Source organism: Ammospiza nelsoni, chromosome 26 (assembly GCF_027579445.1).
Source record: "Ammospiza nelsoni isolate bAmmNel1 chromosome 26, bAmmNel1.pri, whole genome shotgun sequence".
Taxonomy (NCBI): Eukaryota; Metazoa; Chordata; class Aves; order Passeriformes; family Passerellidae; genus Ammospiza; species Ammospiza nelsoni.
In genome coordinates, this window is record NC_080658.1 from 4,881,355 (window position 1) to 4,904,565 (window position 23,211).

At 50.5% G+C, this 23,211-nt stretch overlaps 1 protein-coding gene across 1 annotated transcript; it reads right to left on the bottom strand.

Moving 5' to 3' along the window:
• Positions 1 to 499: 499 nt before the first annotated feature.
• On the bottom strand, positions 500 to 21,142 carry PSMD11 (proteasome 26S subunit, non-ATPase 11). The gene is made up of 14 exons (XM_059489420.1): positions 21,011 to 21,142; positions 19,525 to 19,626; positions 13,445 to 13,569; positions 11,262 to 11,333; positions 10,921 to 10,978; positions 8,527 to 8,721; positions 7,385 to 7,529; positions 7,106 to 7,166; positions 5,671 to 5,733; positions 4,250 to 4,375; positions 3,736 to 3,771; positions 2,491 to 2,542; positions 1,808 to 1,950; positions 500 to 1,691 (listed from the first exon to the last, which is right to left on the bottom strand). The coding sequence occupies exons 1-13, from the start codon at positions 21,099 to 21,101 to the stop codon at positions 1,808 to 1,810; spliced, it is 1,269 nt and encodes a 422-aa protein (XP_059345403.1). The 5' UTR covers positions 21,102 to 21,142; the 3' UTR covers positions 500 to 1,691.
• Between the last annotated feature and the right edge of the window lie 2,069 nt (positions 21,143 to 23,211).

Below are 23,211 nucleotides of genomic sequence, written 5' to 3' on the forward strand. Positions count from 1 at the left end.
AATGAATTATTTTCCTTTTTTTAGGAACTAGAAATGCATCTCTCTGCTGCCTGAGATATAAGAGCAGAGTGAAACCCACCACATTTTCTGGTTTCTTTCCTGCACCACCTGGTGTCCCCGGAGTTTCAGCTGTAAAAATTCAAGATGTTGTATCAAAGACAGCCTAAACCCCCTCCCCAGCCTTTTGAGGAATCTGGGCCTGGCCTGGTGCAGTGTGAGACTCCAACACAGCAAAAGGGCATGATCAGGAAAGGCTGGAGGGCTGAGAGGACATTTAATCAATTTTTCAACATAATAATTATTATTATTATACATTCAGTGCACTAGAACTTATTGTGCCAGTGTCATGTCACAATCCATAAATCTTTTGTGATGCCAACTCCAACATTCCCATCTGGTGTTTCCAAAACATGGTCCCCAAGGATGCTCTCGTGAGGGATGAGCCCACCCTTCCTAAGTAAAGGATCAGCCCTGGTGGCTGAAGACAGGAGACAGAGGATTTTGAAAAAAAAATTCTTTATTGGAACTCATCTGAACATCAGATATACCTGGTGTTGGTTAGCAAGAACCGTTTGTACATTTGATATTGATGGTGCCAAAAACCCAAACAGCGACTGACTGGAGGAGATGGAAATTAAGAATAATAAAATAAAATAAAGTAGAAGGTTGGAGAGGTCAAAATGTGAACAGAAAAGGGGAAAAAATCAGCCAGTCTAAGAGTCAGCATGAAGGCAAAATATTTCCTGATAAAACAGAATCCTTTTACAAAATATAAATTTTGTAAGAAAAAGGTGGAGAGGGAAATAGAGACAGAGGGGAAAGAAAAAAATAAAGATGAGCAGGACAGAGATGCAGAAGCTTACACTGCCCAAATGGCATCAAAACTTACTGGAAACCTCACCAGAAAATGGAACATGCTGGAACACACCACGCTCCATCCACCCCAGGGCTTTGGGACCGAGGAGGGAGCTCCCAATGGGCTGTCCCACCTCAGTGGGGACCCAGAGCTCACAGGCACGGCCAGAGCCCACCCATGGCCACCTGCTCCTCCTACAGCGCAGGTGGGGAGGGAGGGAACACTGAAATCTATCTTAAACAAGAGCATGCAAAGTCAGGCTCCAGGGAGAGCTGCGCCGTCCCCTCCAGCCCGCAGCAAAATCATCGCGGAGCTGCTGCTGCTGCTTCCAGGGGGTCGCAGGCCTTGAGGATGGAAAAGAAACCAGCAGTCTGTCTGTACATTTTGGGGTTGTTTGGTTCAGTACAAATGGAATCGAGTTGGCTGCTCGCACACCGCCAGCACGTCTCCGATTTCGGGCCGGAGGAGATGAGACCAAGTGGATTTGGGCACCTACTGGTAACAAAACGCTGTCCCTGCTGAACTCTGCCGTCCCTCAGGAAGTGGAAAGCACATGTTTAGGTAGTGTAAGCCTTTTTCCTTTTATTTAGAATACCCTCTTTGTTTAAACAATATTCCCCCCCCAGATACAAAGTTCGGCCAGTAAAGATTACATGGAAACTGGAACACGCATCGTCTGGAATACAAGATGCACCGGATGAGGAAGTTTAAAAACTTTCCGAGCGAAAAGTAGAACAAAGAAGAAAAAAAAAAAAAAAAAGTCTCCTAACATTTTCCCAAAGGTTTCACTCTCCTGTCACACACACTCTCCAAATGACAGCTAGCAAATTCAACTCTGCAAAGAGAAAACAGAGCCACGTCACTCGACAGGAGAGGGGACGAGGCTCGGGGACATGGCAGGGCTCAGCAGTGACCCCAGAGCTCTGCAGCCCCCAGGGAGCCCCCACTCACCTATGTCAACTTCTTGGCTTTGTTGTAGAGCGAATCCACTACTTTGCTCATGTTCTGAATGGTCTCGAGGGCGGCCTCGTAAGTTTTGTCTACGGGGGGTTCGTCAAAGATGATCAGGACGCCCTCGCCCTGGTCAAGGATTCCTGTGGGCACAAGCAGCTCTGAGCTCTGGGATGCTCGATGGGTCACAGCTTCCAGACAGCAGGAATATGAGATCTACCCCAGGAAGATCTGCAGGGGCTGTGCAGGGTTTGGGAAGGGCTCAGGTGTTGGGCTGGGCTGGCTGATTTTGGGCAGGACTGCTTCAGCATTCCCAGAAAAAGCCACATCCCAGAGGAGCCATCCAGGAGATGAGCATTGCTGCCATCCCCCACCACCTCCCTGCCTTCCCTGTGCCCAGCAGGAAGGCTCAGCACAGCTGGTTTATCCTGCAGCTGTGCCCAGGTGCCAGGTGGGCTCTGTCCCCTCACAGTGCCCTGTGCTGCTCCCTGGCATTGCCCTGGCTCAGCCACATCCAGGGACCACAGAACCAAGGGGACAACAGGACCGAGGGGACAGCTGGTTATCTGAGGGGTTATTGGGGCAGCAGCCAAGCCACAGCACCCCACAGAATGTTCTGGACACAAACAGCCAGCCACAGCTTGTACAAACACAGGGCAGTCAGAGCTGAGGGATGCACTCACCATGAAACTTCTTGTCCAAGATCATCTGTGACAGTTTCCTTTCTACCTCAGCCTGAAAGTGAAGCAGAAATATTAAAAAGTCTCCCAGAACACATAAAACAACATGGATTTTGCTGCTGCACACTTGATAGCCCTGGTGGGACAGGAGCAGCTGCTCCTCCCTGAGCCTGGCTTGGACATCTCCACCTGCTGCAGATGCCTCAGAAAATTAGAGAGCAGCTGTTAATGAGGGAGCAGCAGGGTGTCCCCTGGCCCACAGGTGACACTGTATCTGTCACTGCACACCTGTGGGGGTTCTGGAACTTTCTAACTCAGTTCAGCAAGGACTTAGACAAGAGTTTGGCCAAGCTTTATTTAATCCACCCAGCAGAGCTCCTGGCCAGCAGCAGGCAGGGCCTCAGGAGGCAGCTCCTCTCTGGGCACAGAGCAGCTTTAGTCTGAGTATTTTTATATCCTGAATATCCTAAATTAAGGATGTGTTAAACACCACCAGCTGGGTGCAGGCTGTGCCAGGGGAGGTCTAGGTTGGATATTAGGGAAAATTTCTTCATGGAAAGCATTGTTCAGCCCAGGGCAGAGGTGAAATCACCACATTTAACACATTTGTGGATGTGGCACTTGGGGACACGGGTGGCTTTGGCAGTGCTGGGGGAATATCTCAATGAACTCAATGATCTCTCTTCTCCAACCTGAATGATTCAGTGATTCTGTGAGCACAAAGGCTCAGCTCACTTCCCAAGCTCTGCCCTTAATGCCAGCACAAGACAACAGCACTGGGGTGCAACTGGCTGGGATTACAGTGGATTCTCCTAAAACTGAATCTGTCTGGGATTATGTGTAAAGCACTGACTGCACAGCCAGTGTGACAGACACATCCCTAATGCCACTGCAGGCTGATTAGCTGGATCCTGCATCTTTAAGGGTCTCAGGAAGGTTCCCCTGGGGGCACTCAGGAGATTAAACACAGGGCATGGGGGAACACTGGGCTGGTCACGACAGAGCAGAGGAAAATCTGTCTCCAATAAAGAGCAAGAGTAAAACCCATTGGGGGAAGGGAACAGCCCAGCAAAGTCTGGAGCACAGGAAACCTCAATGCCTCCCAGGATCTGCCTGGGTCAGAGTTTAGTTCCCAAGGGTGAGATTTGCCTGGAGATGCTGTGGATCTCATCTGTGACCCTTCATGTTCATGACAAATGCCATTTAAGCCCAACTCCTCTGAACACTGATTTCTGGTGAGGTTCTTACCTTTGAGAGCTTGATGAGGCTGGATATGTGTTCAATCTATAAGAAAGACCAACATTCAGTTAATCTTCAGCTGCAATTTGGACACAACAGAGATTTGGGGGTCTTCCATGGACCTGCTCAAGGGCCTGGAAATGCTCTGGCCTAAATATCCCCAGTGATTTTCTCCACTCTGCAGCTTCAGGTCCTTCAGGTTTCACATCTTTTAACTAAGATGGACTGGACCCTAAAGCCATTTCTCTCTGAAAGGTGCCATCTCTTCTCCAAGACTATGGCACAGAGGCCTTCAAAGCCAAATGCTGCCACCTTCAGGGTTAAAAGCCAGTTAGAGAGCATGAGAGAAACAGCTGGAAAGGCAATGACTCTGGAATGTGGCTCTCCAAAAGTCCCCTTAGCCTCCTCTTTATAATTTTAACATTATAACCCTGAACTCTGAAAGTGCTGAGCAGCTCAGAGTAAGGAGTGTTCATATGGGAACAGAGGGTCCAGCCCTCCAGGTGCTGCTGGAAACATTTACCTGTACTCTGGAGAAGGGTTCAATGACTCTGATCAGGTTCTGTTCCAATAAATTATCATAGAGCTTGGCCAGGTGAGTGTTTATGATGGGATCGTCCCTGAGCTCCACCTTGTAGTCTGTCAGAGCCTGTGGGGACAGGGCAGGAGGAAATCATTGCACAGCAACAGCTCCTCCAGGTCCTCTGAGGATGAGATCCCCTCCCAGCCCAGCCCCATGGCTGATCCAACCCCTAACTTAGATAAAAACCAGCAGGTCACAGCAGCCTCTGCTTTATCTCCCCCCTGAGGGAGCTCAGAGAGGCCCAGAGCAGGACAGGACCCTGATGTGGGAATCCTCTGCCTGAGCTCTGCAGCATTCCTGTGAAACCAGGAAAAATTTTTAGGGAGATACACATCACAGTGACAGCACCTAAAGAAAAACTGCTTCTGATTTGGATCCCCAAAAAGAAAAAGAAAAAAGGAAAAAAAAACAAAGAAAAAAAAAAAACAAAGAAAAAAAAGAGGGAAAAAAAAAAGAAAGAAAGGGAAAAAAGAAAGGGAAAAAAGAAAGGGAAAAAAGAAAGGGAAAAAAGAAAGGGAAAAAAGAAAGGGAAAAAAGAAAGGGAAAAAAGAAAGGGAAAAAAGAAAGGGAAAAAAGAAAGGGAAAAAAGAGAAAAAAAAAGAGGAAAAAAAAAGAGGAAAAAAAAAGAGAAAAAAAGGGGAAAAAAAAGAAAAAAAGGAAAAAGGGAAAAAAGAAAAAGGGAAAAGGAAGGGAAAAAGGAGAAAAAAATGGGAGAAAAAATGGGAGGAAAAAAAGGGAGAAAAAAATGGGAGAAAAAAAATGGGGGAGAAAAAAAATGGGAGAAAAAAATGGGAGAAAAAAAATGGGAGAAAAAAAATGGGAGAAAAAAAATGGGAGAAAAAAAATGGGAGAAAAAAAATGGGAGAAAAAAAATGGGAGAAAAAAAAATGGGAGGAAAAAAAATGGGAGAAAAAAATGGGAGAAAAAAATGGGAGAAAAAAAGAAAGGACAAAAAAGAAGGGAAAAAGAAGGAAAAAAGAAGGAAAAAAGGAGGAAAAAAAGGAGAAAAAAGGGGAGAACAAAAGGAGGAAAAAAGGAGAAAAAAAGGAGAAAAAAAGGAGAAAAAAAGGAGAAAAAAAAGAGGGGAAAAAAGAGGGAAAAAAAAGAAGAAAAAAGAAGAAAAAAAAAAGAAGAAAAAAGAAGAAAAAAAAAAACAAGAAAAAAAAACAAGAAAAAAAGGAAAAAACTGGGTTCAACCAAGTTTACTCCCCACGCACTGAAAACGCAACTAGTTGATTGTTGGGGGGTATTTCTTGATGCATTTCCATCAATGTTTCCATGGTTTCCTGCTGTGGGATGTAACAGCTTCTCCAACATTCCAAACCTGGCATTTCTGCCCATCCTCTGTGTCCCTGACTCACCTTTTCAAAATCTGCCAGCGACCGGTTCTTGCTGGCCTGTGCCACACATTTTAGTGCTTCTGTCTGTGGGGAAAGAGAAGCAGAGCAGGTTATTTATTTCCTTCTGGATTCTCCTCTCTGGGTGAGCATGCCAAGTGTGCAGCACCCTGGGAATGTGCCCAAACAACAAAGCAGGAATGTTCCTTGTCAGTGCCACAGGCACAGGGAGAGCAGCTGCTGAGGGGAGGAGAAGCCAGGCAGCTGCAGGACAGGACCTGAAACATCTCCAGAGGGACAAAGCACCCTGACAGCACCAGCTGCAGGTTGGGAGTGAGTTTGATGCTGTTTTTAAGGCATTTTGGCACTTGCTTAATGAATGTGGCCATTTTGGGCCCTCCAGCCCAGCTGAGTGACAGGGGCAGGGCAGCAGCTCCTATGGACAGCATCAGGGATGAGTCTTCTCTACACCCCATAACTGCTGAAATTAAGCAAAATCTCATCCCCAAACAAGCCCATTTACATCCCACACAGGTAATCCCAGCAGGGAACAGCAGAGCCCAAGGAGTGGGGAGGACAGGACAAGGACAGCCTGGTGCCTCTGGTGCACCCCAGGCTTCTGCTGCCCCCTCCTTTGGGCCTGCCCCATGCAGAGCCAGGAGCTGGATTGGATCCTTGTGGTCCTTTCCCCCTGGGGATATTCCAAGATTGTCCCCAGGGCTGCTCTCTCCCTGCTCCCCCAGCAGGAATTGCTGCTCAGGGCTGGCTCAAAGCACAGCCAGGATCTCCTGCTCTGGGGAGGAGCCTCAGCTGCCACTCAGGGCAGAGGGATGAGGCAGGATTGGGGCTGCCCCTCCTGATCCACCAGGGATATCCTCAAGTGAGACCTTTGAGCTCTGCTAATTCCCAATCCCCTGTGGGAGGGGAGCAGCAGCTCCTGCGTCACAGCAAAGCCCAGGCTGAGCTCAGCCCCTGAGGGCAGCAGGATCCCAGCCTGGCACAGCTCCTGGCACCCCCTAAAAGCACCCCTGAGCTGAATTTGAGGGTGGTTTTCCCAGCCTGGCAGAACAAGCAGGGGGTTTCACACCTCCGTGGCTGCCTGAGCTGCACTGCCAGGAATGGATTCTCAGCACTGGCTACAATGAAATAAAAGCAGCAACTCAGATTTAAACACTGAGAGCAGGGAGACAAGGAGCTGGTGGCATCAGGCAGTTTGTAGCTCATGAAGGAAGGAGAAAAACAGGGAAAATGAAGAGAGCAGCCCAAATTCTCTGATTGTGAAAATCACTGTAAGACCCTTTGAAGGCAACTGACTTCTGGTAATTTAATCAGTTCTGGATCTCATTCAGGACACTCAGGAGTGATGGGGACTTTGGTATGACAAGAGCAAAGTGTTTGACAGGAAGATTGAGGCAGCATTGAGGTAAGAGGAAGATAAGAAAGGGTTAAATTTCTGTACCTGTCTTCCTGCATACCGCAGAGCAAGCTTCCCACTCACCAATGCTTGCACATCTTCTGGGCTGCAGACAGAGGGGAGGGAGCAGAGGAATTATACAGGAACATGGTCAGCTTAAACCCCAGAGCACCCCAAAAATCCCAAATGACAGCAAAGAACTACAACCCAAATCCAGGAGCGCTGATCAGGTGACAAAGACACTGATTGAGCCCATTAGTTCAACAAAAAGCCTTTCCCATGGAAATGCAGGCAGAATTCTTCCCAGAACCATCTGGCACCTACCTGTTGAGCATGATTTTGCACAGCAGCATGTATTTCAGAGCAGTGATGGCTTTGGGGTTGTCAATTGAATCATTGCCCTCAAATGCCTCATAAAAATATGAATAGGCTGTTTTCCAGTCCTTCTCTTCTGCTGCATGGATAATACCTGGGAAAGGCACAAACAGGTTAATTCTAAGCAGGGCTGGGAGAGGACAGAATAATTTGGTTGGTTTTGTTTTATCTCTGATTTCAGTGAAGAGAAACCTTTCCTCCTGTGCCCCTCATGTCTATGAGAAGAAAATCCACAGCCCCTCTCACAAGGACATTTTTAGCCAGACAAGCTTGGGGCACTTCAGGTGAGTGCCTGCAAACTGGGACAGGAACAATGTGTAATGGGCCAGGAGCACAGAGTGAGGCTGGAACTGCAGTGCCTGGGGAGCTCATGGACCCTCCATCACTGGCAGCTTCCAAAACTGGCCTGGAAAATGTCAGGAACAAAGCTGATGCCACCGAGGCAGAACTAGTGATATCCTGAGGCCCCACTGTTGTATTTGCAGGGTCCTCCATGGCAGGAAGGAAGGATGCACCTGACTCCATGTTCTCAGAGGGCTAATTTATTATTTTATTATACTATATTATATTAAAGAATACTAAACTATACTATGCTAAAGAATACAGAAAGGATGCTTACAGAATGCTAGAAAAGATAGCATTAATATAATAATATTACATTAACATATTAATATAATAATACGATATTAATGCTATATTATATTAATGCTATATTATATCATATCATATTAATGTTATATAAGATAATGAAAACTCGTGACTCTCTCCAGAGTCCTCACACAGCTTGGCCCTGATTGGCCAAAGAGTGAAAACAACTCACACCAGAAACCAATGGAACAATCTCCAAACACATCCCACATGAGCAAAACAGAGGAGAAGCAAATGAAATTATTATTGTTTTAATTTTTTTTTTCTGAGACTTCTCAGCTTCCCAGGAGAAAAATCCTGGGTGAAGGGATTTTTTTTCAGAAAATGTGAATGTGACAGCCCCAGCAAGCACCACTTCCCATGATTCTCTCAGAAAACACAAGTATCAGATATATGATGTGTCAGGACAGTGCTGGGTGCTGTCCTGGTCCTGGAGGCCTCACCTGACTGCATGTCCAGTGCTGCCTGCAGCTTGGGGGGACAGTAGATGGCATTGGCTGTAGTCCTGGCCGAGGTTAAGGCTGCTCTTGCTTTTGGCAGATTGCTCAGGGCATGGTAAGTCTTGCTCTCTAGGAGCTGCACCTCCACCAGCAGTGCCTTGTCATCCATCTTCTTCAACTCCCTGAGCAGCTGGGAGCCTGGCAGAGGGCAAGGACAGCACTGTGAGCTGCTCTGCATCATCAGCACCCACAAAACATCCACAAAACATCCACCCAAAGCCTCTCCAGGGGCACCCACCCTCCCCAGCAGCCAGGGCTGTCAGGGAGGGACAGCACTGTGAGCTGCTCTGTATCATCAGCATCCACAAAACATCCACCCAAAGCCTCTCCAGGGGCCATCTGTGATGGTGTTCACAGGGGTCTGAGGATGAGGGAAGAGATGAGGATCTGACTCCATGTTTCAAAAGGCTTGATTTATTATTTTATGATATATATTCTATTAAAACTATACTAAAAGAATAGAAGAAAGGATTTCATCAGAAGGCTAGCTAAGAATAGAAAAAGAAGGAATGATAACAAAAGCTTCTGTCTCAGACAGAGAGTCTGAGCCAGGTGACTGTGATTGGCCATTAATTAGAAACAACCACATGAGACCAATCCCAGATGCACCTGTTGCATCCCACAGCAGCAGATAATCATTGTTTACATTTTGTTCCTGAGGCCTCTCAGCTTCTCAGGAGAAAAAAATATCCTCAGGAAAGGATTTTTCATAAAATATCATGGCTAGAGCCACCCACCCTCCCCCTGCAGCCAGGGCTTTCAGGGAGGGACCTGAGGCTCACACAACCTGTCCTTCCAAGGAAAAGCAAGGGAGAGGGAATAATGGGGGCACAGTGGCAGTGCACAGCAGGAGGATGAAGCAGTTTTGTGGCAGAGGTGGGGTGTGGGCAGCACAGTGCCCTGGAGGGGATGGGCAGCTGGGATGGGCACCCTGGCACCATGGCCAGGTGATTTCCCTCTGCTGCACAAGTGCCCCCTTGGCAGCGTGGAGCACCCTCAAGAAACTCGTGAGGATGTGGGATGAGGAAGGAATGATTCTTCTCAGGACATCTGCAGGTCAGATTTAGCCTAAGAAATGTCAGGACAAGCTGCCACATCACAGCTTTGTGATGAATGAGCAATCCTAGAGGGAACTTGTCTCCTAAAATCCTCCTCCTCCCTTGCTGTGCTCAGGAGCTGATAACCAGAGCTGAAACTGGAGAAATGGCCAGAAACAAATGGATTTTCCCTGGAAACATCCCTGAGAGACCCTGCCTGCACCTACTCCCCATGGCCACCTCCTCAGCACCCAGGAATGCTGTGCACAACACTGACATCCTGACAGGGCACCAGAGCCTGCCCTAGAGGCACACACCTTCCCAACTTCCCAGGCTGTCCCACCACCAGCTAAGGGATTAAATTAATTAAGCACAGCTTTGGAGTCAGTTTAAACCTGAGTTCATTACCTGTCCCTTTGCAAATGAGTTCTAATTCCATCCTGAATTCCATGAACTCAATATTCTGATGAGATACATGTCACCAGGGGATTCTGGATGTGACACAGGCTCGTGCCACCACACAGGTTAAGAAGTTTTGGGTCCCAGGTGAGCAGTTCAGGCTGTGCCAACACCCCTCAGACAGCTTAAACCTCACAGCTTAAACCTCACTGACAGCTTAAACCTCACTTGAACCTTAAATCTCAATTACAGCTTAAGCCTCACTTACAGCACTGCAGGCATTTGCAAAATGAGCATTTTAAAAGCACCAGGGGAGCTGTAGGACACCCTGCTTTACTCAGCTTTGGGGCAGAGCAGGAGTTCACTGGTTCATTTCCATCCCTTGGGTGGTGCAGGGGCAAATTCTTAAAGCCTCCCTAATGACACCCAGAGAGGTTTTGCCATTTCCTGAGCAAATTGGAAAAAAAGTTCTTTTCTGCCTTCAGCCTCTGTGGCCACAGCAGAATATTCCAGTAGGAGCTAAACCTGTAGCCTTCAGCTGGATACAGCTCCCAAAATTATCTGCAATGAACAAATCACAGAATGCCAGAGGGGTTGGGCTGGAAGGGGCTTCAAAGCTCCTCTCATTCCACTCTCAAATGGGCAGGGACACCTCCCAGGCTGCTCCAAATCCTCCCAAACTGGTCTGAGGCCCAGGTGAGATGGGTGAGGATGGTGAAACAGAGAACAAAGACACCTCTAAGAGCTGTCATCACCCAGCTACAGCCAGAACTGCACCAGCACTGAGGAATTAACACCCAAATCCTGCAAAACCTCTCAAGGAATGTGAGACAGGTGCTGGCTTTCCTTGGCAGCAGTGAATGAAAAGCAAAGATTTATCACCACCTAGTGGGAGCCTCACCTAGCTGCAGAGCTTCTTGGTACCTCTTGGTGTCAAAGTAGAGAGAGACCAGCCTGGCCTGGAGAACAGAAAAGGAAACCAGAACACATTTGTTTTGGAAAATGAACTTTTGTATTCTTCTCTGCACAAATTTCACTACATTAATGTGTATTTGTCACATTGTGTGGTCCAATCATGCAAGGCCTCCTGCACAAGGAGTAAAACTTTGCATTTTTAAAGAGAATTTCAGTGTAATTACTGCCCTCCCCTGACATTAACTGCACACAAGTGCTCTGCTTTTCCAGGTATTCAATGTGCCAAGGGGATGATGCTGCTCCCCATGTTTGGGATGTGGCACCTACCTCCAGAGCCTGGCGTAGGAAAGTCCTTTTCTCTGATTTGGCCCATTCAATACACTCTAAACACAGGTCAACCTTGAAGGGAGCAGAAAGAAATAAATCAATTCTGGACATTTGCTTTGTCAGTGCCCACTTCAAACGGGTCCCAACAACCCCAGAAGTGTCAAATGGAAGCATTTGGGGTAGGCAGCAATGCTCTCCCAGTTTAAACCCACAGTCATGGTGTATTTCCAATAAAGAAAAATAAATTTCATGTGCTTTAGGATCTAGATAGATCAAGTAATGGTTATAAAGCAGCAGAGGTGCTGGGCTCTGCTTTGGGGGCCTCAACCATCATTAGAAAGCACAGCAAAGAAACTCAGAATTTTCCCATGTTTTTCAGGCTGAGAGTCCCTTGGTGGATAAAGCAGAACTGCTCCATCTCAGATATTATTTTATTTTATCTGGCCCATAACACACAGCAAGTCATCCTGTGGTGCCAGGCTCAGGAACTGCTCTTCCCAAAACCTCTGGATTGCAGCTCAGCCCTGCAGGCCTTGTCAGCTCCTCCTCACTGCTTATTAAACATGAACATTTTATGAAAAGCCATTATGAAGTCTCAATTTATTACAGGGTGATAGCAGGAGCATTAGGAGCTGGAGAAATCTCCGATTTCACTGCTTTACTGGGCTCCTGGGAGCACTCTGGATGTGAGCTACCCTGAGGAAGGAGAACATTCTGAAAGGATTTGAGATTGCTGCATCAAGGATCTCACAGGTTGATGCCATCTTTCCTTAAGGTTTTGGGTTTGGCTTCAGAATATACTCTAAAATTACAATTTTTCTGACTTTTTATTATTCCCATCACCCTTACTCCAACCTGTTCCTCCTCTGCAACTGCATTTGAACGTTGTCCTTCACACCAAATTACCCTGAGAGAAGCCTGCAGCTGCTCACTTTCTCCTGACACTTTGGGGAGCTCTCCCTTCTCACCTGAACATCCCACCCCATTTCCCCTGAGTTCATCTGTTAAAGAAAGAGGGGGAAAATATTCTGCCATCATTTCTTACCCACAAGCCACAAGGAGTGAGCAGCAAACAAGGGACATTGCCTGGGTAAACTGCACTAGAGGATGACAGTTCCAATTTGGCTAATTTTGGCTAATTTTGTGCTAATTTGGCTAATGAAAATGTCACCTGACCCAGGTTGATGTCATCTTTCCTTCAGGTTTCGCGTTTGGCTTCAGAATATTCTCTAAAATTACAATTTTTACTGAATTTTTATTATTTCCATCACCATTACTGCAACCTGTTCCTCTGCAACTGCATTTCAATGTTGTCCTTCACACCAAATTACCCTGCAGAGAAGCCTGCAGCTGCTCATTTTCTCCTGACACTTTTGGGAGTTCTCCCTTCTCACCTGAACATCCCACCCCATTTCCTCTGAGCTCATCTGTTAAAGAAAAAGGGGGAAATATTCTGTCACCATTCCTGTCACCCACAAGGACTGAGCAGCAAACAAGGGACATTGTCTGGGTTACTTGACAGTTACAATTTGGCTAATTTTGGCTAATTTGGTTAATGAGAATGTCACCTGCCCCTCAGCATGGCAGAACCTCTCCAGCCTGCAATCTGCCAGTCCCAGAGTGAGATTTCAGGTGGGTTTTGTCCCTAACCTGCTGCTCAGACCCCTCCTGTGCCACCTCCCAAGGTGCTGCTGTCCTTATCCTGCTCCCAAAAAACCAACAATTGGGGGAAAAAAAGGAAAAACTAAGACAACTGTATCCTATGGAGCTGATGAGAAGATCAGGGTCCAACTACTCCCCCAGCACTGCCAAGGCTACCACTGACCCATGTCCCCAAGTGCCACCTCCACAGGGCTTTGAAATCCTTCTAGGGACCAGGGCTGAACAACCCATTCAAGTAAAGGAATTTTCCCTAATATCAAATCTAAACCTCAACTTGAGGAAGCAACAAGAATCTAAGACAAATGCCCATGGTGGGAATCACTCCCAAACTGCAGCAGGGAGAGATCTGCAGGAAAAAACATGGTTATAAATTCAATTATCTGATGTTTTATTTATAAAACACATCCAAATGCATTAAAACCCTGCTTTTCCTGCCATGAATAATTCTTCAGTGAGAAGCAAACTAGGTCAGATCATGGTGTTGCAGGCTTTTGAGGAACAGCCTGGTGCTGCAGCCTCACCTCCTGTCCTGTGGCTGCCTCCATGTCCAGGAAGAGGTCGAGCAGGGAGCGCACCAGGCGAGCAGCCTTGGCCTTGCTGATGGAGTTCAGGAAGGGCCTCACGTACTTCAGGAGTCCTCCCAGCTCTGTAAAAACACCAAAACATCAGATTCACCCCCCCAGCCAAGAGCTGAGCCCAGTGGAGCAGCCACACATGGCATGGACCAGGATTTGTCACAGTAAATGTTCCCCAGGTGGGGATTTGTCACAGCAAACCTTTCCCAGGTGGAGATTTGTCACAGCAAACCTTTCCCAGGTGGTTTTTCAGCATCACAAACAGGACAGAGTGACAAATGTCACCTGCAGGGAGCCCTGGAGCAAACAAGGACTGCACAGGGATTGGGGGCTCAGCCTCACCCCAGCACTGCCTGCCACTGCAGCTCCCCCAGCTGTAACTGCCTCACCTTTAAAATGTAAAGATTTGTTAAATGTTCTGAGATTTTTCTATAAAATCAGGGAAGGAGTTTATAATTTAGGTGTGTTTTTATTAACTCACAGTTTCATGCTTTAATCTGCCCCACCTAGCCAGGCCCAGGATGTTGGATCCTGTGATGGTGTTCACAGGGGTCTGAGGATGAGGGAAGAGATGAGGATCTGACTCCATGTTTCAGAAGGCTGATTTATTATTTTATGATCTATATTACATTAAAACTATACTAAAAGAATAGAAGAAAGGATTTCATCAGAAGGCTGGCTAAGAATAGAAAAATAAGGGATGATAACAAAGGCTTGTGGCTCGGACTCTCTGACTGAGCCAGCTCACTTTGATTGGCCATTAATTAGAAACAACCAACACAGGCCAATCACAGATCCATCAGAGCATTCCACAGCATTTATTGTTAAATGTAAACAATAACCATTGATTACATCTTGTTCCTGAGGCCTCTCAGCTTCTCAGGAGGAAAAATCCTAAAGAAAAGATTTTTCATAAAAGATGTCTGTGACCGGATCCACCTGGTGCTCCACCACTGGAAAATCACATTCCTTAACACTCCAACTCCACCTTTATCTGATCAGCTCTGATCTCACTTAACTACATTTCTTTTCTAAGTCTCCTCATGAATTCACATTTATAAGAGGTGGAAAAAGGAAATGTCTTTTATTTAATGGAGAAACACTGAAGTTGTGACAGCCAGGGAGCAGAGGAATGTGGCAGCTCCAGCACCCAGAGGCACCAGGGAATGTTGGAAGTGCAGAGCTCAAGTGAAAAGTCTCCTACAACAAACACCACGTGCTTTTGGGGAGGTCCTGCTCCCAGTTTGGGAAGATGATCCTGCAGGGGCAGGGTTCAGTGATGACTCATCAGCACCAGGGCTGCACACTGAAACCACAGCTCTCTCTGCCCCAGATTCCCCACTCTCACCCAAATATCAGGTGGATCTCACACTACCGTGTTTACAAGGTTGCACAGAAAAGCAAAATCAAAACAAAGCTGGCAATGACTAATTCAGAAATCTTCTACACCAAACTGGTACTGAATCAAAACTAAAATAAGAGATCAGTCTAATTTTATTTCAATTAGTATATGGAGGAATTTCAGGAGGATTTCAGGTTGGAAGGATTCCAACAAAAACAAATGTAAACAAGGGTTCCTCAGTATTTCATTTAGCAGTAATGCAAAAGAATGCTAATGCTAATTGTTATAACAACATCTTATTAATATCTACACATTATTCTTCATATTTTTGATTTTTTTAACCTATTTACTTGAAGTTTAATCAAGCCTGATACACCTCATTTATCACACCCTTAACATGAAAAACTCACTTCTTCCAATCACTCACAGTGATCACAGAATCCCAAAAAGGTTGGGTTGGGAGAGACCTCAAAGCCCACCCAGTGCCACCCCTGCCATGGCAGGGACACCTTCCACTGCCCCAGGGGGCTCCAAACCCTGTCCAACCTGGCCTTGGGCACTGCCAGGGATCCAGGGGCAGCCACAGCTGCTCTGGGAATTCTATTCCAGGGCCTGCCCACCCTCCCAGGGAACAATTCCTCATTCCCAATATCCCATCCAGCCCTGCCCTCTGGCACTGGGAGCCATTCCCTGGGTCCTGTCCAAGTCCCTCTCCAGCTCCAGGAACCTGTTAAGGCACTGGAAGATTTCTAAACATCCAATTTAGAACAGATTTAGAACAAACAGAACTTAAGTGTGATCCTCAGCTTTACTTCTCAAAATGAAAAGCAGGAGATCCTGAGCCCAGCAAAGCACCCAGAGCCCAGCAAAGCACAAACCCAGAGGCAGCAAAGCACCCAGAGCCCAGCAAAGCACAAACCCAGAGGCAGCAAAGCACCCAGAGCCCAGCAAAGCACAAACCCTGAGCCCAGCAAAGCACAAACCCTGAGCCCAGCAAAGCACCCAAACCTGAGCCCAGCAAAGCACAAACCCAGACCCAGCAAAGCACAAACCCAGAGCCCTGCAAAGCACCCAAACCTGAGCCCTGCAAAGCACCCAGAGCCCAGCAAAGCACAAACCTGAGCCCAGCAAAGCACAAACCCAGAGCCCAGCAAAGCACAAACCCAGAGCCCAGCAAAGCACAAACCCAGAGCCCTGCAAAGCACAAACCCAGAGCCCAGCAAAGCACAAACCCTGAGCCCTGCAAAGCACCCAAACCTGAGCCCAGCAAAGCACAAACCCAGAGCCCAGCAAAGCACAAACCCTGAGCCCTGCAAAGCACCCAAACCTGAGCCCAGCAAAGCACCCAAACCTGAGCCCAGCAAAGCACCCAAACCTGAGCCCAGCAAAGCACAAACCCTGAGCCCAGCAAAGCACCCAAACCTGAGCCCAGCAAAGCCCCCAGATTCACTACAAGAACACCACAGGGTGCTCTGTGCCACAGCTGTTCCCAGAAAAGTTTCATTTTCTCTCTGCCACAGCATAAACAAGCAGCTTTTTCTACACTCAAGGTAGGGCTGCTTCCACACCTCAGACTGCAAGCTGCAGGCAGTCTGCACTCACAAGGAACCTGCTGCTCCATGGCTTTCCCCACACCACCCAGTTCTGGGGTTTATTTAACCTCCAGTACAAGTCGTGGATGCAAATCCCAATTATTGTAATGCAAGGCAAATGCTTTGGTCTCACACACAGCAAACAAACACAAAGAAACACATCAGCTGTGCACAGAGCTCCTCTCCAGCATCTGCTGGGAGCTGGGAAAGGTGGGCTCTGGATTTAATTGAGGCTCTCCAAGATCCAGCAGCTCCCAAGCAGCACCAGGAAGCCTCCTCCTGTGCATCCCTGCCTCCCCCAGCTCCTCAGGACCAGTGGGATCAGTGCCCAACTCACTCTTTCCCACAGGAACTGCAGAACAAAGAAGGAAAACTCCAGTGGAACACACTGCACTGTTTAGCATCCCATGATGTGCCCCAGAGCTCCTCCAAAAGCAGAGCCCAAGCCAACAGCTGGAATGCAGCTGTGCATTCTGCAAACTCCACACTCAGCCAGGCAGCCTCAAAGTTCCCACAGAAATTTCTCTCTCCTACCAACGTAACCATCAACTATTTTTAGGGTTTGATTTTTCTAAAGAAAATGCAATGCCTGGTAAAGGGGTGGGATTGACAGCTCTGCAGGAGTGATGAGCAGCAGCAGCTCTGGAAAATGAAGCCTGCAGCTCATCCTCAGGGAAGTGCTTCCACCAGCTAACACCGCACACATCCAAATCCCCAATCCAGATATTCCAACCCTACAGCTCTGTGAAATGCTATAAAAATCTGGAACTGTCACACAGAAAAGTAACCACCAGCTAACACTGCACACATCCAAATCCCCAATCCAGATATTCCAACCCTACAGCTCTGTGAAATGCTATAAAAATCTGGAACTGCCACAAAGAAAAGTAAGCAATCTACAAGTTTGGTAATCAATCTACAATTTTAGTTGCTTGATAAAGATTAAGGATTGAAGGGGGTCACTTTTATTATTTCTATTTTTGTAAACAAAGGCTGCAGCTCAGTAGAGTCACAGAATCACAGAATCGTTTAGGTTGGAAGGGATCTTAAAGCTCATCCAGTGCCACCCCTGCCATGGCAGGGACACCTCCCACTGTCCCAGGCTGCTCCAGCCCGGCCTTGGGCACTGCCAGGGATCCAGGGCCGGCCCACCCTCACAGGGAACAATTCCTCATTCCCAATATCCCATCCATCCCTGCCCTCTGGTACTGGGAACCATTCCCTGGGTCCTGCCCAAGTCCCTCTCCAGCTCCTGGAGCCTGTTAAGGCACTGGAAGGTTTCTAAACATCCCAAAATGCAGATTTAGCACAAACAGAACTTAATAGACAGTGCAGCCACCACCCCTTAGGGCACTGGAACCCCTCAAACCTGTCCCAGAAATTCCTGGCTAAAACCAAACCCTGTGCAGTGAAAGCCCCAGGATGAAATCCCAGTGTGAGCCCAGCACTGGGGGCAGCTGTACCTGGTGAAAGGCACAGGATGAAATCCCAGCCCTGGGGGCTCTGGGGGCAGCTGTGCCTGTGATGGTGCTGCTGCCCTTGACCTGTCACTCCTACCCAGACAGGTGACAGGAGGGGAAGGGCCAGAGCCCTGCCCACAGCTCCAGCAGCACCCTAAGCCAGGGTACCCTGTCCTTCATTCCCACAACTCCAAAAACACCTCCAGGTCCTGCTGGTCTCCCTCTGAGCTGCACACACACAAGTGGCTTCTGAATGGCTCTAGGTCCATTTCCCCCCCTCCAGAACTCACTCTGCAGCTATTGGTGCCTTTAACAGACCACAAATACATCCCATGTTTGCCTCTCACAGCCCTGAGTTTGATGAGTTAACAGTGTTACTTTTAATTCCTCAGCCTTCCCCTTGAAAGAAAATAAATCCATCAATCACCACCCTCTGGGGAAACCCTGGAGCTCTTTATCCTTGTGCCAAACTTCAGCTCAAACTCAACCCTGCAGAGCTGAGGAGGCCACAAGAACTCTGCCCTCAGCAGCAGCACATCCACACTGACCTGGAGAAACTCTGATTTCCCCTTTTTTACCCAAACACACACATCTGCCCTGCTGCAGCCACGTTTGGTGCTCTCTGCTGAGCAAAGAGCAGGGTGCAAAGGGCACTGGCACAGCACAGACACCACAGAGCTCCTGCCCTCAGCCAGGAAGGGCACTGGCACAGCAGCTTCCTCAGGAAAACCCTGTGCTGATCTGAGGGGTTTGTTTGTCCCCAGACACCCTAAAAGCAGCAGGAATCAGAGGAATCACCTGAGTGAGGTGACAAGGACCAGTCACCCACAGTGGGACAGGGCTGGAATGCCCAGCCCAACAGGAATTTCCCAGTGGGACACCAAGGGACATTGCACAATAGACACAAACTGTGACCTGGAGCTGTGGCTGAGCCCTCAGGAACTTTCCATGAGCTGCTCTGGTGTCCCTTGCAGTGGGACTGAACCTGCTGCTGGGTGCTTTCCCCACCCCACAGGAAACATTTCCACAGAAAACTCTGGGCACAGACACAGAGTGTCCTAAAATGCTCCAAAAAAGGAGCATTTTAGGAAAAAGGCACAGCCCCAAACTGCTGAGTGCAAAACAACCAAGGGCTGCCTTGAGGAGACAGCAACAGACTCCAAATCATCACTGAACACAGAACTCAACTCCATCCCTGTCCCCTCACACTCACAATAGAGGGACTGTCCCCTGCAGAGCTGGACAGGGCTGCTGATGTAATGGCCAGCAGATAAATCAATGGATTGTGAGAGATGTTGGTGAGAAAATATTCCATGGGACAAACTTTGCCATTTGAAACCAAGCAGGAGACACCTCTCATCTCAAACAGAACTCAGCAAAACTTCAGTCACCCACACTGAAACAGCCCTACACCAAAGGCCACAGACTGAACTGTGCATTGTTTGGAACACTGGGCAAGCAACAGCAGATTAATATTGATGTTCTTTATTTGGTTTTTAGTTTCTGTCCTGTCTCTGAGAGAACATTTCCTGCCAAAAGCTGTTTTTCCAGCTATCCCACTAAGCAAGGAGATAAATCCTTACTTAGGCAGGATCTCCTGGCTGTTACCCCAACTCCTGATTTCAGGCTCACCTTCTGCCTGCCCAGTCTTGGCCAGCAGTGACCCCAGCTCCAGGATGCTCTGCTCTTTGACTTGCACTGCTTCTTCATCGTTTTCCTGGACATCACGTTTCACTGGGGAGAGAAAGAGCAGGAGAGTTGCCTTGAGTGGTGCTTGAGGTGGAAACCATCCCTGCTGCTCAGCTCCTGGGTGTGTGCCCTGAGCAGAGCCTGCTCCAACAGGGAGCTCAGTCTGGCCCAAGAGCTCTGGGAAGTTTAAATCCAGAACAGGGAAGTTTGCAAAGCTCTGTCAGTGCTACACAGATGATTTACCAGCCCTGATCACTCCAGCTCCAGGTTTCAACAATCTCAGCTTGTGTCACTCAGAGCCAGCACCACACACCAGAGCACAAGAGACATTTAATGGCATTGCTGGGGTTGGACACTCCACTCTGGGATTGCTGCTGTTGCTGCTTTGTGTATTAAACTGAGATCCCACGGACAAGCACAGTGAGGTGGGTACAGCCCTCCCCACCCTGGTGTCCTGGCAGTGCCACCACCCTCTGCTCCGAGGCAGATAAAGGGACAAGTGACAGGCAGCAGCACAGCCCCAGCTCCATGTGAGTTATCCATCCCTCCCTGCCACCAGCCCCAGCACAGGGAGCTGCTCCAACTCCACACAAACAAAACCAAACCCGGCTCTGGGAACTGCAGCTGCGGCTCTCACCGCTCTAATTCCCTATCAAAAGTGAAAGAACCTCGCTCTGAAGGAGTAAAACATCACAGCGACACTGCCAGGGCCACTCCTGACGCTGCCACCCACACCAGGGGCTGAGTCCGACCCCGAGACGAGCAAAACACGGCGGGACAAACAAAGAGACAAGAGCTCTGAGAGCCGGGCAGCACCGGGAAACTCGGAAACTTCTCCCGACGCAGAGAGGGGACAACGGGGGTGACATCCCCGCAGAGGTCACCGGGACCAAGCCCACCGAGCACCCCCGGCCCCGCGCGGTGCCCGCACCCCCAAAGCACCGAGCGCTCCCCGGGCTGGGAGAAGCGAACCCCGAGGGAGCCGCTCCGGCCGCGGCACCGGCGGAAACATCGGAGGCTCCCGGCCGAGGGCACGGCGGGACCGGGCCGTGACACCGCGCCCCGAACCGCCCCGACACCCCGCGCTACCGGCACCGCCACGGTCCGATCGGGGCTCCCGGGCCGCCGCGTTCATTCCAGCGGGACGGGGAGGAGCGGCCGGCCCGGCTCCGGGGCTGCTCCGAGCGGCTCCGCGGGCACGCAGCGGGCACCGGCCCCGCCGCCGCACCGACAGCCGCTGCCGCCCGTGCCCCCACGCGTGGGGGCCGCCGCCGGAGCCGTCCCGGCGCGGGGCAGCGCCGCGGGGCCGGGCCCAGGCCGCGCTCCCGGCCGGCGCGCACGGTGAGTCAGCAGCGGCGGCGGCGCGGGGCTCGGAGCGGCGCGGGCGGCGGCGGGGCGCGGGCGGCGCGGGCGGCGGGCCGGCGCTCACCGATGGAGTGCAGGATGCCGATGGAGGCCTCGCGGTCGGTGGAGAGCAGGGACTGCGCGCGCTGCAGCTCCAGCACCGCCGCCGCCGCCATCTTGCCGCTCCTCCGCCTCGCCGCCAGCACGGAAGCGGCGCCGCGGCCACGCCCCTTCCGCGCGCGCGGCATGCCGGGAACTGCAGTCCCGGCGCGCGGGCGGCGGAACGAGCGGGGAGTGCGGAGGGGCGGGGCTGGGCGGAGGGGTTTACTGAACTGCGCCTGCGCAGACGGCAGGGGGCGTGGTGCCATGGGGCGCGGCCTGGTGAGCTATTTCGGTAGCTGGGTGGGCGTGGCCTGTGGGGGCGCGGCCTGGAGGGGGCGAAGGGAGAGCGCGAGGCTGAGGCAGTGACGTATGAAGGGCGGGGCTTGGGGCGGGGTCTCCGCCCGGCACACAGCGCTGATTGGAGGAAGGGTCTGAGCTGGGGCGTGGCTTTTGGCCAGGGGCGTGGCAGGCGAAGAGCGCGGAGGCCATGGGAGGGAGCGTGTCCAAAAGGGGCGTGGCCTTAAAATAGGCGGGAATACGCCGGGGCGTGGGCGTGGTCTGTGCTGAGGGTGTCGTCATTGTGGGCGTGGTCGTATAATGGGTGTAGCCAATGGGCGTGCCCGGTGTCTCTCGGGGGCCCCCGGGAAGGAGCGGGGGACGCCGGGCCCGGGGCACCGGGAAAGGCGCCGGGGCTGGGAGGGGCCGGGGGTCCCACACGGAACAGCCCCAGCCGTGGGTCCGGGGCTGGAGGGGGCACGTCCTGCTGGGGGTCCCGAGGATCCGCATCCCCATGGACCCCTGAGCGCCCCGGACAGCGCCGGGGAGGGGGGAGAGACCAGCAGGGCCTGGCACCTGTGCGGGATCCTGTCCTTGTGTCCCCAAGGGGATCCTGTCCCTCTGTCCCCGGGAATCGTCCTGTCCCTGTGTCCCGGGGGAGAATCCTGTCCCTGTGTCCCTGAGCAGGACCCTGTCCCCGGCTCCATAAAGGGAACTCTGTCCCTATGTCCCCAGCGAGGATCCTGTCCCTGTGTCCCTGAGCAGGACCCTGTCCTTGTGTCCCTGCCCCTGTGTCCCCAGGAATGATCCTGTCCCTGTGTCCCTGAGCAGGACCCTGTCCTTGTGTCCCTGTCCCTGTGTCCCCAGGAATGATTCTGTCCCTGTGTCCACTAGCAGGATCCTGTCCCTGACCCCACAAGGGGGACCCTGTCCCTGCGTCCCTGCGCTGCCCGCTGCAGGGGCACAGGGTGGGGACACACCCGGCCTTGCACCCTCAGCTGGTCAGGAAACAGCCCCAAATCACCCTGAGCCCCCAAATCACCCTGAGCCCCCCAAATCACACTGAGCCCCCAAATCACCCTGAGCCCCCCAAATCACACCGAGCCCCCAAATCACACTGAGCCCCCAAATCACACCGAGCCCCCCAAATCACACCGAGCCCCCCAAATCACACTGACCCCCCCCAAATCACACTGAGCCCCCAAATCACCCTGAGCCCCCCAAATCACACCGAGCCCCCAAATCGCACCGAGCCCCCCAAATCACCCTGAGCCCTCACATCACACTGAGCCCCCACAGCTGAGCCTGCCCTGCTGCGTCTATCCCCAGCAGGCCAGGACCAGCAGCCCTCAGAGCAGCCCCTTTCTGCCACTGGAAAAGCCAATTTAACCCCTGGAAGGGTCAGGTTTATATCAAATGGGGAATAAAACCAAAACCCTGCCCTTGGGGAGTCATGTAACTGTGGGATCCCCCAGGAAGGATCACAGCAGGATCCCAATGTCACTGTGAGATCTCCCAGGAGTGATCACAGCGGGATCCCAATGCCACTGTGGCATCCCAATGTCATTGTTGGATCCCAATGTCACTGTGGGATCCCCCAAGAGGGATCCCCCAATGTTGCTGTGAGATCCCAATATCACTGTGGGATCACAATGTCCCTGTGGGATCCCAGTGTCATTGTGGGATCCCCCAGAAAGGATCATGGTAGGTTCTCAATGTCCCCATGGGATCACAGCAGGATCCCAATGTCACTGTGGGATCCCCCAGGAGGGATCACTGTGGGATAACAATGTCACTCTGGGATCCAAATGTCACTGTGGGATCCCAATGTCATTGTTGGATCCCAATGTCACAGCAGGATCCCAATGTCACTGTGGGATCCCCCAGGAGGTGCCAGCCCTGGGGACA

Coding starts and splice junctions, on each gene's coding strand:
- PSMD11 (XM_059489420.1), bottom strand. CDS start 21,101: ATGGCGGCGGCGGCGGTGCTGGAGCTGCAGCGCGCGCAGTCCCTGCTC. Junction 7,530..8,526: donor AGCACTGGACATGCAGTCAG/GTGAGGCCTCCA, acceptor TGCCTTTCCCAG/GTATTATCCATGCAGCAGAA. Junction 7,167..7,384: donor TGCAAAATCATGCTCAACAG/GTAGGTGCCAGA, acceptor CTCTGTCTGCAG/CCCAGAAGATGTGCAAGCAT.